Source organism: Sander vitreus, chromosome 7 (assembly GCF_031162955.1).
Source record: "Sander vitreus isolate 19-12246 chromosome 7, sanVit1, whole genome shotgun sequence".
Classification (NCBI taxonomy): domain Eukaryota; kingdom Metazoa; phylum Chordata; class Actinopteri; order Perciformes; family Percidae; genus Sander; species Sander vitreus.
Window position 1 is genome coordinate 10664827 of NC_135861.1, and position 13575 is coordinate 10678401.

At 40.4% G+C, this 13575-nt stretch overlaps 1 protein-coding gene across 4 annotated transcripts in view; it reads left to right on the top strand.

Moving 5' to 3' along the window:
- sema3h (sema domain, immunoglobulin domain (Ig), short basic domain, secreted, (semaphorin) 3H) overlaps window positions 1-13322 on the top strand; it is a 57119-nt gene extending 43797 nt beyond the window's left edge. For 2 of the 4 annotated variants that reach the window (XM_078254537.1, XM_078254540.1), the window contains 10 exons: window positions 4955-5024; window positions 8341-8485; window positions 8630-8719; window positions 9000-9129; window positions 9207-9295; window positions 10161-10202; window positions 11002-11159; window positions 11582-11643; window positions 12126-12268; window positions 12808-13322. In XM_078254537.1, the coding sequence (XP_078110663.1) occupies window positions 4955-5024; window positions 8341-8485; window positions 8630-8719; window positions 9000-9129; window positions 9207-9295; window positions 10161-10202; window positions 11002-11159; window positions 11582-11643; window positions 12126-12268; window positions 12808-13305 (1427 nt within the window). In that variant the 3' untranslated portion in view covers window positions 13306-13322. The remainder of the gene's footprint in view (window positions 1-4954; window positions 5025-8340; window positions 8486-8629; window positions 8720-8999; window positions 9130-9206; window positions 9296-10160; window positions 10203-11001; window positions 11160-11581; window positions 11644-12125; window positions 12269-12807) is intronic. The other 2 variants (XM_078254538.1, XM_078254539.1) reach the window with 2 other exon arrangements.
- Window positions 13323-13575: the final 253 nt, after the last annotated feature.

The following is a 13575-nucleotide window of genomic DNA, read 5'->3' on the forward strand; positions in this document are numbered from 1 at the left end:
CTGTAACCGCAACATGATTCAGATGAATTGTTTCACATATTTTATAACTTAGAATCTGCACGCCTTCCTGCTTCAACTTGAAAAATGATCAAACGTTCACCTAGACTCACCTGGTCAGATAACTTTGCAGGCAGAAGCAGATTGGCCTCATATTTCCTGAACTCAGTGTTTGTGATGAATGTGTGCATGTTTTGCTTTCCCTCCCCCCATTAAAGATTAATGACATTAATGTCCCCACATTTTAATAAATCAAACTTACGGTAGATGTAGAAGGTGAAAGGGCACTAAATCAGGTGTGATTTAAACTGTTGTCACGGAGAGATAAGAGTGAATTTGTTACCGAGCTGAGCTGTAAATAACTGAGACGTCTTCTTCAAAGTCTGAAAAAGAAAAATGTTCTGGCTGCTTCTTCCAAAGTTTAACTTTGTTTTCATTTGAAACTCAATGCACAGTGAGGTGCAGAAGAGAAGAAAGATACATTGACTAACTTTCAAGCCAAAGTCAGGGATTCAGAGTTTTTCCCTCCAGGCTTTAACGAAGTTCGTGTTAAGTTTACGCAGCACTTTTCAATATTGAAATGAGCATGTTTACATTCACACGCTGTGTGGCCTCCTTTCTACCTGGCTTTAAAACATCTCGTTATACACAGTAAATTGAGATTTCGCTTTCCCTTGCCAGCGAATGATTACAGCTTTTTACTTTGTTTTTGGAGTATTTTTAGCCAAGCTGGAGGCATGCATGGCAGTGTCAGTCTGTCAATCAGCCAGTTGGTCCACTTTGTTCCAGACTGAAATTTCTCAACAACTATTAAATGGATTGGCATGACATTTGCTGCAGACATTAACAGGTCAAAATGTCACTTTGTCCATGACAAAAAAAATGATGTTCCTGTCAGCTTCAGTTCGTTTTTAGTGCAAATTAGCAAATGTTACCATGCTAACACGCTGAACTAAGATGGAGGGCGACAATGTACCTGCTGAACATCAGCATTGTCATTGTGAGCAGGTAAGCATGCCAACATGAGCATTTAGCTCAAAGCAGCACCGTGCTTAGTACATGCGTGTATTATTATACTATATTCTGGTGTTGGTTCAATATTTTATTCTTTCATGTGCTTGTCCTTCATGCTTTTTCTCATCTATAGATATTTTTTGTTTTTATAAACCTGATCACTGGGAGAGAGTAGAGGACGTCGTACACATCAGGTTCAAAAGTAGTTTAGCAGACTTCAGTAACAGTCAGCACAAGAGCAGCAAACAGAAACCAGTCACTGTATTCTGTTTTCCGCTGCCCTCTGTTTCCACCTCTCTCTGGTTTTGTATTTAAGTGGTTTTGAAAGATTTGGTTTGTAAAAGTTTATAGCCTGCCGTGTTGTTATTCTGCATTGTTCTGTTTACAATTGCGCAGCTAAAAAAGAAAAATAAATTGTGATTCTACTTCTCAAGGCTTCTCAACTCAACCATTTAGGGAAAATATTCATTTCTGTATACTGTGACTAACTTTTGTGTACTTCAAAAAAAGGCCTGTTCTGGAGAATCCATTAAATGGTCTTATTCATGCTAAAGTTACTTTAGCAATTACTGGAATGGTTTTATTTTCTAATTGTGTCTTGTTGTACGTTGCTCTGCATAAGGGCATCTGCTAAACATTATGTAATGTATTACCTAGACATTTAACAACAACAAAAAACTCACTTCACTTTTCAACCACGTCCAGCCCAACCTAACCTACGTGTCATCAGGACTCACATGGCTGTAATGCACTTCTGCTCTATGGGAGCTTAGTTCCCTGTTTACTGTATCTCTCTAAACTGGCTGCATCTTTTTTTCTTCACCTCTGCACATGAAGGTTTATTGACCATTCCACAACTCAAACATGTGTCCTGCAGACAAACTGCGTCACCACTTTATCGTAAATGTTGCCAAATATGGCTCTGACCACCTCTGTAGATGTGATTTGGATGAGTGCATATTTGGGTGCACGTACAAATACCTTATTACGTTTTTTTTAATCTATCAGATCCCATTCCGATCACCCGGTAAACATGTTCCCACCAGGTTTAAAGGGAGACAGAAATGGCTTCCACCAGGCTGGCTGTGTGGCTTTAAAACTCAGCTCTGCAGGTTTAGATGTATATCTTCCGATGCCCTCCCTTTGAGTCTGGCTCATCCCTTCCTTGAAAAAAAACGTTGAGGTGCTTTGGATGAAAGCATTCACCAAAAAGCATATATAGCATCTGGAGTAATAAAGCAAAACTGCCATAAAAAAAACTACTTTAAGACAAGTAGAAGGAGAGAAAGAAGAAAATGGAGAGATGATAAAAGGTGTTAATTTGGAGTTGAAGAGGGAGATGCGAGCAGGAAAGAAAAGTAGCTAGAAATGTAAAAAGAGGAGGAGAAGAGGAGGTTGGGGAAAAAAAGGAGGAATGATTTACAGTATGAGTAAAATATGGTAAGGAGTGATAGAGGACAGGAAGGAAAGTAAAGAGAGAGATAACAGCACACATGAGCTAAAGAAAACTTAACAGTGAAGGAGTGATACATTAAATAAGGGATGGAGTGAGCAATGTGTACGCTGCAGGCTGCAGACTACCCATATTCCTTTCTGCTCTGCCCTAAGGGGCCTACTGATGCTATGCGTGTCTATACGTACAGTGTCAGCGTGTGTTTGACTGTGCTTTGGTCCCTGCAGTTTGGTGTGTGGGTGCATGCATGTGGCCATACATGCTTTCATTTCTCTTTGTTTGATGTGTATACGCTCCCGACTCCTTTACTGTGTGTAGCAGGTGTGTGTGTGTGTGTGTGTGTGTGTGTGTGTGTGTGTGTGTGTGTGTATGTGATGAGATTAGGCTTCCTGCAGGGCTGTAGTTCCATGGAGGCCATCTGAAGCAGCAGTAATGTCAGGAATGTGGGGACAGTGATACGCCTCGCTGTCTCCGTCACCACAACAACATCTCTGCCTCATCTTTGGAGAGGAGAAGAGAGAAGAGAAGAGTAGAGGCAGAGACATATAGAGCACAACCAAACCTTGTTTTGAACATCCTTTTTCATCCTTTATTGCTGCAAAGGTTGCCACACTTTTTGTATCTCAACATCACCCTGACTACTCTATAAAAACCTTTTTATAGAGTTGCAAAGACTTTTTGTTATTAGTCCCACTGTAACTTCAGAGCCGAGTCAAGTCATGTATTTATAGACTATCACAGTATGCCACCCAGAAAACAAAGGCTCCATCGTTGTGATATGATGATAAAAACATTCCCAACTCTTATGTTAGACAAAAGTGCAAAACAAAACAAAACCTGCAAAACAGTGGAAATCAAGGCCTTGTCTGTGCTGTGACAGCAGACAACTGAATTATACGATGAGCAACACCAGAAATATGAGGGCAAAAATGTTGAAAATGTGATTAACATTTTAAGACCATGCATCAGTGTAATGTTTTTTAAACACAAGAACGCAGATCCAAAATTCATCACAATTTGTCAAAGTTGGACCAGTAGTGTCTGTGCTAAGGTTATATGGCCTCCATTTGACCACTCAGTGTGTATTGTGAGGATGACTGGATTTATGGACTGGATTTGTGTTCACTGAACTGAAAGGAAAGGAGTTTGGGCTTTTCAAATTCAAAGAAAAAAACACTGCACACACCAAGTGGAGTTTTCTTGTAAAAAAAAATGCAGTTACAAAATGCAGTTACATATACATGCTTTTAAAAGGTATTTTTTGGTTTCCTGATTTGCCATCTGTTTTTTTGAAACCACAATTCAATTCAATTTTATTTATAGTATCAATTCAAAACAAGAGTTATCTCAAGACCACACTCTATAATTTACAAAGACCCAACAATTCCAGTAATTCCCCCAAGAGCAAGCAACATATCCACAGGATATGGATTTTGTGGAACAGCAGTTTGCTTTATTTGTTACACATTATTGTGTTGTCAGGCACCTCTTTTATTGTTTTTAATACATGTCTAACAAAATGAATTATAACCTGTTTAATATTGATGAACTTGCATTGATGCTGATGTTTACAAGATACAAACAAAATGGGGACACACTCAGCAAAGCGTTATTCCACAGTGCCACTCGTGGTCAAAAACTCTGCAGGATACCTTTAATTAAACTTTGTGTGATTAATCTTTTATGGCGAATTCATTGCTAATTGATAGTGAATAATTTTTTTTCCAGAGATTTGCTATTGTACCAAGTTAGTACATAGAGCTTTAATTAGTGTCACTCATCAAAGTCGCAACGCAAAGATTTATCTTCTCTTTAAAATGTGTCAAGATCAGACATTTGGTATATGATATATCTTGTTATATATAAATATAAACATTGCCAAGGATCCAATCAGGGTAATTTCTCAAATGCTAGAACACCATTTAATAATCGATAATGCCAATGGTGTCTGAGACATCAGGTTGTAAAGACACACAGATGGAGAAAGCGAAAAATCCTCATTCCACCTGATTGCGCTGTGTGAGGGGCCGCAGTCTGAGTGAGAAAAATGTATGAAATGCTGTGATTGTCTTTGTTTCAAATGGAGAGTGAAGGCTGAGGCATGGTGATAGTGTGTGTGTGTGTGTGTATGACAGCAGGAGCTTTAGTTCTCCTGTGGCAGACTCTGTGTTCAGCTCTCCCACTGTGGCTGGTTATTAATGGCTACAGATTCATTACAAGCAGCCAGTCAGCCATGCTGCCAGCATGCCCGACGATATTAGTCACACAGTCAGACTGATAGATGCACGCACACACACACACACACACACACACACACACACACACACACACACACACACACACACACACACATGCAGGTGCAACACATCAACATCAAAACTTCTTCAGTAGTTCAGACATCGTTATGATTCTACTCTGGCTTAACTAATGTTTTGCTTCTTTGTATCCTTTTCCTGAACTCTCCCTCCTTTCCTTGTTCCCTCAATCCAGAAGACATCTTTATCCTCCAGGCGAAAGACAAAAAGAACCCTCTCATCTACGGCCTGTTTACCACCTCTAGGTATGTACTTCTGTAAGGCAGAACACAAGGGAATATACTGCAGTGACTTTAAATTGTATTAGTAATCTGTGCACCCTTGTTTAAAAGTTGAATGTGCCAGTATGATGGTGGGTGGGAGGCACTGTGAGTGTTTTCAAATTCCACTGGGTGGAGAATTTTCATTCCTACAGAAATTGTTTATAGTGAAAGAAAAATGCATTCAGTCATTGGAATTGATTAACAACCCCTGCAGATATATTTAGGCTCAGCTGATATGTGCTACAGTGCAGGACAGCAGAACCATTATTTGTGTGTGAAAGAAAGAACTCCAGAGTTCAGAAGAGTGAAAGAGAAGAGAAGGCATTTAACCCCCAACAGCTTCAGTTGAGCTCAGAGGCCTCATGTAAGCCTCATGTGTAAATGGGATACTATTTACACACTATGTATATTATATGATTTCCTGAAATCCTCATTGTTAAAAATCAAACAAAGGAAAACTAGTTTTTTTTAAAATTAAAAACAAACATTGATCGTGGGGGATGAAACTCTAACTTCTTGTTTAAAGCTGCATTAGGCAACTTTGCACTTCTGTGGCCCCAAGTGGCAGCATCAGCCTCTGTAGCTGTGTAAATGAAGTTTAAAGGAACTGTATTAGCTAAAAACCAATGCTTTGAATTGAACTGCATCTGACAGTGGAGGTGATTGTGACGTTTTAGTTGGCGATGATTCATGCGGAGAAGATTTCCCACAACTGACCTGACACCTATTCTATAATCCACAACAGAGAGATGGAATTTGTTTCGGATAATATTACTGCTCTATGAAAGGACTATTTAAAACATGCCATTTTGTATACAAAATAGCGAACCTGTTTTATTTTATTTTACATGAAACAGGTCTATGTTACCATATGGAGAATTACAGTAGCTATAAAAGTTAGTAGTTAGAAAAAAGAACTTCTGGATAAGACAATAACGCAGTCGAGAGAGAATCTGTGACATGTGATGACACCCATGTAATGTGTGACCCAGAGATGATGTCACATACTGTGAGATACAATGTGTTATTGTCGTGCACATGAACAATAAGGAGCCTTGAACTTGAACCTTGATAGACATAGGCCGAAGTGTCTTCCGTCACAATGTGACTCATTAATGAAACACATTAATTTGTGTTAACGAAATGGAGCTCATTTGAGCCTTCATCATCATATCAACATCATCATCAGTGCTCTGACTGTTTAACAGCGAGTTATTCATTTAATTTCTTTTCAATCAGAGTTTCTCACTGAGATCTCTTCTTGAGGAGACCGCAAGAAACTTCAAGAAAGAAAAAATACAATTTGCATGGTCAAACCAGAACAACAAAAGCCTGTGCAACTACACACTTTATTAAAAACCATGTCAAAACATGGAAAATGTGAAGCAACACTGAAAAGGGTTTAAATTGGAGTCCATATACTTTCTGTTACTATCTCCAAAATGGTAATTTGCCCGCATCTTGTTAAGGGGCAGTCATCATAACAGAGTCTCCTTTTGAAACAGAGCACTGACACAAACATATAACACTGCAAGACAGAAGGCAGACAGACAGATGGATCGAAATTAAGTCTGGTACTCAAAAAGAGAGGCTCTCATTCAGACTGAAAGACAGATAACAGGTGAACAGATAATTATACTGAAAAATAGGCACTGGCTGAAATAAAGGGGGGAATATAAAATGAGGAAAAGCCAGCACAAATGAGCAAAGTAAAAATGCCTGCAGTGTCTCATTTCCGCCAGATTTACTGACGGCACCACATGCTCTGAGAATAACCCAGTTTTTGACGCCAGAGCTTTACAGCAGGGAGTTGCTCTGTTTCTGGGTTTTGGAAAGTGTCTGGAATCTCAGCGGGGAACGGACAGAAATCCAAAGCATCAACCAGGGTGGGGTCCTGACCACAGAACTGCAGTCTGCAGAAAGATCATTCATTGAGTGGAAACTTCTCTTTCTGGTTCACTGATGATTGCACACACAGAGGTTTTTGTCCCCTGTGATGAAGTCAAGTGAGTCTAGGCTGTGGATCTGTCCTCTGTTATTTGCTTGTATCATTTAGTTTTTCATTGGCTCATTACTTATTTTAATTGACAATCTACATGTAATATATATATATATATATATATATATATATATATATATATATATATATATATATATATATGTGCTGTCAGTTAAACACGTTATTAACGGCGTTAACGCCGTAAATTTTTTTATTGCGAGATTAATGTTCTTTTTGGCCTAGCAAACTTTGTAGTTTTTTTCACATGCTGTTGCAACAACTAGTAACATTAGAAAAACTACAACACTACACTGGATCTGGCTAGACCGGAAAGAAAACAACAGACACACTTGTTTGGGCTTGCGAGCCGGCCAAAGAGTAGTACATACCTGCAAACGAAAATTACCGTTTTGAATGGGAAAATGTCATCCACGTGAATCGTGTAGATCTGAAGAGTTTTTATCTACCGGACCGAAATAGCAACACGGATTTCGGTGCCTTATTTAGATGCCACTTAAATGCCTGTGCTTCTCTCTGATGCTCCAAAAACGGACTTTAGAGGGAACTGAAACATCGCTGCACGGGACGCTAGTTAACACTACACTTAGCAGCAGCTAACAGCTGGAGTAAACACGGTTAAAATGCTGAAAGCTAAACAGTGTAAAGTGCGACTGTATTTCACTGGAGAGGATTCTAACACCAGACTGTAGCTGCCGTTGTCTAAAAAGCACAGACTCAGCCTCGCCTCGCCAGCCTCGTGGTGCATTCCAAGTTATTGTAAAATACCATTTTCCCATCCAGTGGTTGGAGGTTGGTGTCAGCCATCTGAGCTGAAGGAAACTATCCTAAAATATTACAACACTGCTTTTCTATCTGTTCTGTTTCTGGGCAGCTCTGCTTGTCAAACTCAACTGGAATCTGTAATTCAGATACACTTAGCCAAAATCTTAACCATGATCTTAGCCACAGTGGATGGGATGTGTTGGGGTGGGGACTGATGTGCTGAAAGCAGCACATTCATCCAAGCTGGACTTTGGGTTGGACCACATTCAGTGAATTGATGCGTTCAAGCTGAAAAGCCACAATGACTCACAGCTCTTCATACAGTACATACAGTATATCACTTCATTATTTAATTTGCTGCTTTAAGACCATTGTAACTCACAAAGTGAATTCATCAAAGACATACTCAGTGTATGTGTTTATTCATGTATGCTGGAGGAATAACAAATGGAAAGATTATATATGAGTTTGACTGTGATGAATGACAGTTCTCCTTTCTTTCTTGTCTATCTGCAGTGATATCCTGAATGGTTCAGCAGTGTGCGTTTACCGAATGGAGGATGTGGTTCGGGCTTTCAAGGGAAACTTCCTTCATAAGGAGGGGCCTCTGTATAAGTGGGCAGAGTTTACAGGCAAGGTGCCCTACCCGCGACCAGGAACTGTAAGTTAATCAAAACTCCTTCAGGCAATTGTTTTTAAGTTGAACTACATCACACGTATTGAATAAATATTTCTCAGTGTCTTCCAAACATTCTTATCCTTTTCTTTTTCTCTCTGTTTCTTTATTTATCTCTCTCTCTCTCAGTGTCCCAGCAGCACATATGGAAGTTACAGCTCAACCAGACAGTATCCTGATGACGTCATCTTTTTCAGCAGGACTCACCCGCTGCTGCAGGTTCGGCTGATATTTCACTTTTTTTTTTTTTTTTTACACCAATCTAATTTAATTAGATGGTGGAATATTTTACAGAGGGGTCAAGCGCACTCTATTTATTCCAATTCTTAAGATAGATTAACATATTAAATCAGCCGACAGTCCTCACCAAAGGGACACCAGTAGCAACACTGACAAAAATGATTTAACAAAAACACAATAAAATAAATGGCATTGTTCATTCACATGTAATGTTTTCTAAATCTGAAAATGAAAACCCTTAACTGTCACACTGTTTTAGGAAAACGTGCTGCCGTTGGGAGAGCGCCCCCTCCTGGTCAGAGTGGGTGTTCACTACAAATTCAGCAAACTGCTGGTGGACAGAGTGGAGGCCGTCGACGGCACCTATGATGTTCTGTTTATCGGCACAGGTAGAGTGTGTGCAGTGGATCTTTACTCCCAATGTGTATGTTGTATCCTGTTTCACAATAATGGTTTAATTCTGCAGACTCAGGCCTGGTGCTAAAGGCCATCCATCTGCCCAGAGAACACGGTCAGAGTCAGGAGGTCACTCTGGAGCAGCTGCAGGTCTTTCAGGTACAGCAAACTCCTTCTGTACAAAACACAATGCAATTTCCATACCAGGGATTTTGCATGGTTCCCATATTTATTATACACTTGAGTACTGTGTACTTTGCATAACAGCTAATCATTCTGCAAATGTTTTAGTTGTTATGTTTCAGATTTTTTTATGTATTTTATGCGGTGTCCACTGTCCATCCATTTCCTTTATTGTACGAATATCAAACATCAGACTTTTCAAACTTGATCTAACAGTTGTTCAAACAAACATGATGTTCACTACTACAAACTACAAACCTACTGTTCCTAAAATATGAAAATGAATGGAAACCAATAGCTACACATGAAATGTAGCAAATGCTTTTATCCAAGACTTGTTACTTACCAAGACTCAAAAATGTAGCACAAAATTCTACAGCTGCACATAGTTATTGTGTTAGACTGTAAAAAAGTATATTTTCCTGCAACCACAGTTCACAATATTCCCAGTTCAGCTCAATATTAATTCCACTGGAGGCTCAAATTTTTTTTTTCTGCTCTCTATTGTAAAGTATGTGCATTGTGAAACCCATTTGAAATGATATGAATGACTACCAGACTATGAGATCAGCTCTCATAATTATTTAAAAATGTTTAAAATGATTGTGGTTTGCAGCCGCTCCAAAAGCTGTTTAGACAAATGCCTTATTCAGTGTTAGTTGACCCTCTCTTTTATCTATCTATCTATCTATCTATCTATCTATCTATCTATCTATCTATCTATCTATCTATCTATCTATCTATCTATCTGTCTGTCTGTCTGTCTGTGTATCTGAGTGCGACAGTTTCTTTTCTTGTTTGTCTCAATTTGAGCTGGATTTCTTTTCTCTCTTCCTCACAGCACAAATCACCTGTGACAGCCATGACACTCTCAAAGAAAAAGGTAACAAATGAGAGAGACAGACAGAAACTCACTTTCAAACTTCCAAACTCCCCTACACACACACACACACACACACACACACACACACACACACACACACACACACACACACACACACACACACACGAACATGCACAACATCACACTTATCACTCATCTCTCCACCTTGTATCTCCAAGGACAGCTTCATCACCAGTTGCTATGGTTACTCTACTTCAGTGGGTGCAGTAATGAAGCGATGCCACACACACACACACACACACACACACACACACACTCACACACACACACACACACACACACACACACACACACACACAGAAATACACCTTGCATTATTAAAATAGTCTGGGTTTCATGAAATAAAAATAAAAGCTGATGCACACACACATACACACATCAAGATTATAAAATGCAAGCATCACCATGTTTCTCCCTCTCTCTCACAGACAGACAAACGTACGCACACGCACACACACACACACACACCCTGTGGCCACACACTGACATTGTTATAGTGCGAGTGTGACTCAGAGAGTGAAGATGTATCTGGTTCAGCTGTTGATTGTCAATGTATCTCTGTTTTATGGGAGCAAACTAAATGTCCTTGGCTCTCCTTTCTCTCTTGTCGCTCCTTCATTTTTTACTCTCCTCCTCTTTCCTACTTCCATTCCTCCTTCCCTCTTCTCCGACCATCCTTTACTCTGTTTCCTCCTTCCCCATGTTGTCCATTGTTTTCTCCTCTATCTTTATATTTCATGCCCCTCTTCCTTTCCTCCTCCTCCTCCTCCTCTTCTAGCAGTGGTTGTTTGTGGGCTCCAGGGAGGGTGTGTCCCAGCTGGCCCTGTACCAGTGTGAGCTGTATGGCCAGGCCTGTGCTGAGTGCTGCCTGGCCAGGGACCCATACTGCACCTGGGATGGACACGCCTGCAGCCCCTTCATGCCCACCGTACGCAGGTAGAGACAACAAATTTGATCTGTTCATCCAAACAACATTAATCTGGCTATGTAGCATATCTCTTACAAGTTAAAAAGATTCACTAAAGTCTGAATAGGAAAGGACAAACACATGGAATTGATCTTCTTAAATCAGATTTTAACCACATTTGTTGATAGTTTGAAATGTGGCTCAAATTACATCTGAAATGAAATCTTCCACTTGACCAACACTTTTCCATTACAAAGTATGACAGACATATTTACATAAAACACAAAATCCAATAATGTTCTAAGTGGATTAAACCTTATTATTACTGTCTGTGTATTGTTCGCTAAGTCAAACACTTCCACACTACAGGATGTAATAGACATTGCAACCTCTTGCGACTAGCAGGTTGTGATTCTTTGTTTACTGTAATTTCATATCTTTTTCTCTACAGAAGGAATGCTCGTCACTTAGGGGAGGATGAGGATCCGCTAACTCAGTGTGTCAGACAGGGAGGTGAGAAGCTAATTTACTGTACAGTATTGATTCATTCAGCAGTACTTAAAGACACAATCAACGTGGTGTAACCTTTGGCAGGCAATTACTGTAACAATTTAATAATGCCTCAGCTACAGTAAGATACAATAATACATTTAGATGAAACTAGTTACAATATTCTAGTCAATTTTATTTATATGGCCCAAAATAACAAATATATGATTGAATATATTATGAAGGAGCTTTACAGTCATCATCAATCAGCACAACATACAACACCCTCCATTCTTAGAACCTTTATCCAGATAAACTCCATAAATGAGTAAAACACACTTAAAATAAGGACATTTTGTAAATAGGCCAACACATAAAATCTGTGATAAATTGATAAAAAAAATGAAAGAGACAATTCTTGGAGGGAAAAAAAGAAGGAAACTGAATTAAAATTAAACAAAAAACAGATGTATAATCAGTCACATCTTTCCCTTGCTGTCATTCAGCCGGGCTGCAGGTGGAGGCGGAGCAGAGGATGATGATGGTTGCCGAGGGCAACAGCACCTACCTGGAGTGTCTGCCACGATCCAGACACGCTGCTGTTACCTGGTACAAACAGGCTGGAGAGAACAGTCCGGAACTAAACCAGGTACACACACACACACACACACACACACACACACACACACACACACACACACACACACACACACACACACACACACATTTTATTGTAATCCTTTTGTTTATTAAATAAAGAATTTTCCAATACCAAATCAATTCAATTTTATTTATAGTATCAAATCATAACAAGAGTTATCTTGAGACACTACAGATAGAGTAGGTCTAGACCACACTCTATAATTTATAAAGTCCCAATAATTCTAGTAATTCCCCCAAGAACAAGAATAGTGTGACAGTGGCGACCCATCTACTTTATTTTAAAAAGCAGCTAGCACCCCTGTCTTCCAATACAGCGACTGCCAATAATTGCAAAGACAGAGCAGAGTACCTTACAAGTGTATAACTTAGTTTTTTTGTTTTGAGCATCAGTGTCCTCCACAAGTCCCTCATCACTAATTTATGGACATTAGCCAGACTGCCAAAAACACAAGTGCTCAGCATCTGATCTCTCTCTCTCTCTCTCTCTCTCTCTCTCTCTCTCTCTCTCTCTCTCTCTCTCTCCAGGTGGTAACAGGTGACCAGCTCGTAGTGATTGAGCGGGGTGTCCTGATTCGTCAAGCTGAGCTGTCTCACGGCGGCGTCTACCACTGCCAGGTGGAAGAGCATGGCTACCACTGGACCGCCGTCACTGTCCGCCTCGCCGTCTGGAGCCCCTCGGCAAATCGCCTCCTCGCTTCCTGGTCCGCCTCGTCTTATCAGAGCGCAGGGACCCAGCCCTGGTATGAGGACGTGATGGCGCTGATTCACCCTGGAAACCTCGGCCAGCATTGCCAGGCGCTAGGATACCGCCCCCCACGCAACCACCGTCGCCACAGTGACATCATGGTGAAGCCGAACAAAGAGAAAGAGAAGGGGGAGCGGCACAAGCACGGGGGAGGAGGAAGAGGAGGAGGAGGAGGAGGAGGAGGAGGAGGAGGAGGAGGTGGAGCTGGAGGGGGAGGAAGAGCAGCAGGGAGGAAGAGCAGGAGCAAGCCGCAGCAAAGGGCACCGAGGAGTGCTTGAATGTGTCGCAGAACAGGAGGGCGACATAAACACACACACACACACACACACACACACACACACACACACACACACACACACACACACTTATGGTAACGTCCACACTAAGACACACACATGTACACAGTTAACTTATACACTGACACACACACATACTGTATGTACAGAGACTATAATATGCGCATGCACTTATCTACAAAAAAAAGGCATCCTTTCATTATAGTGACAAACTTTCAAACTAAGTTACACACAAACAAACTGAAGTATGTA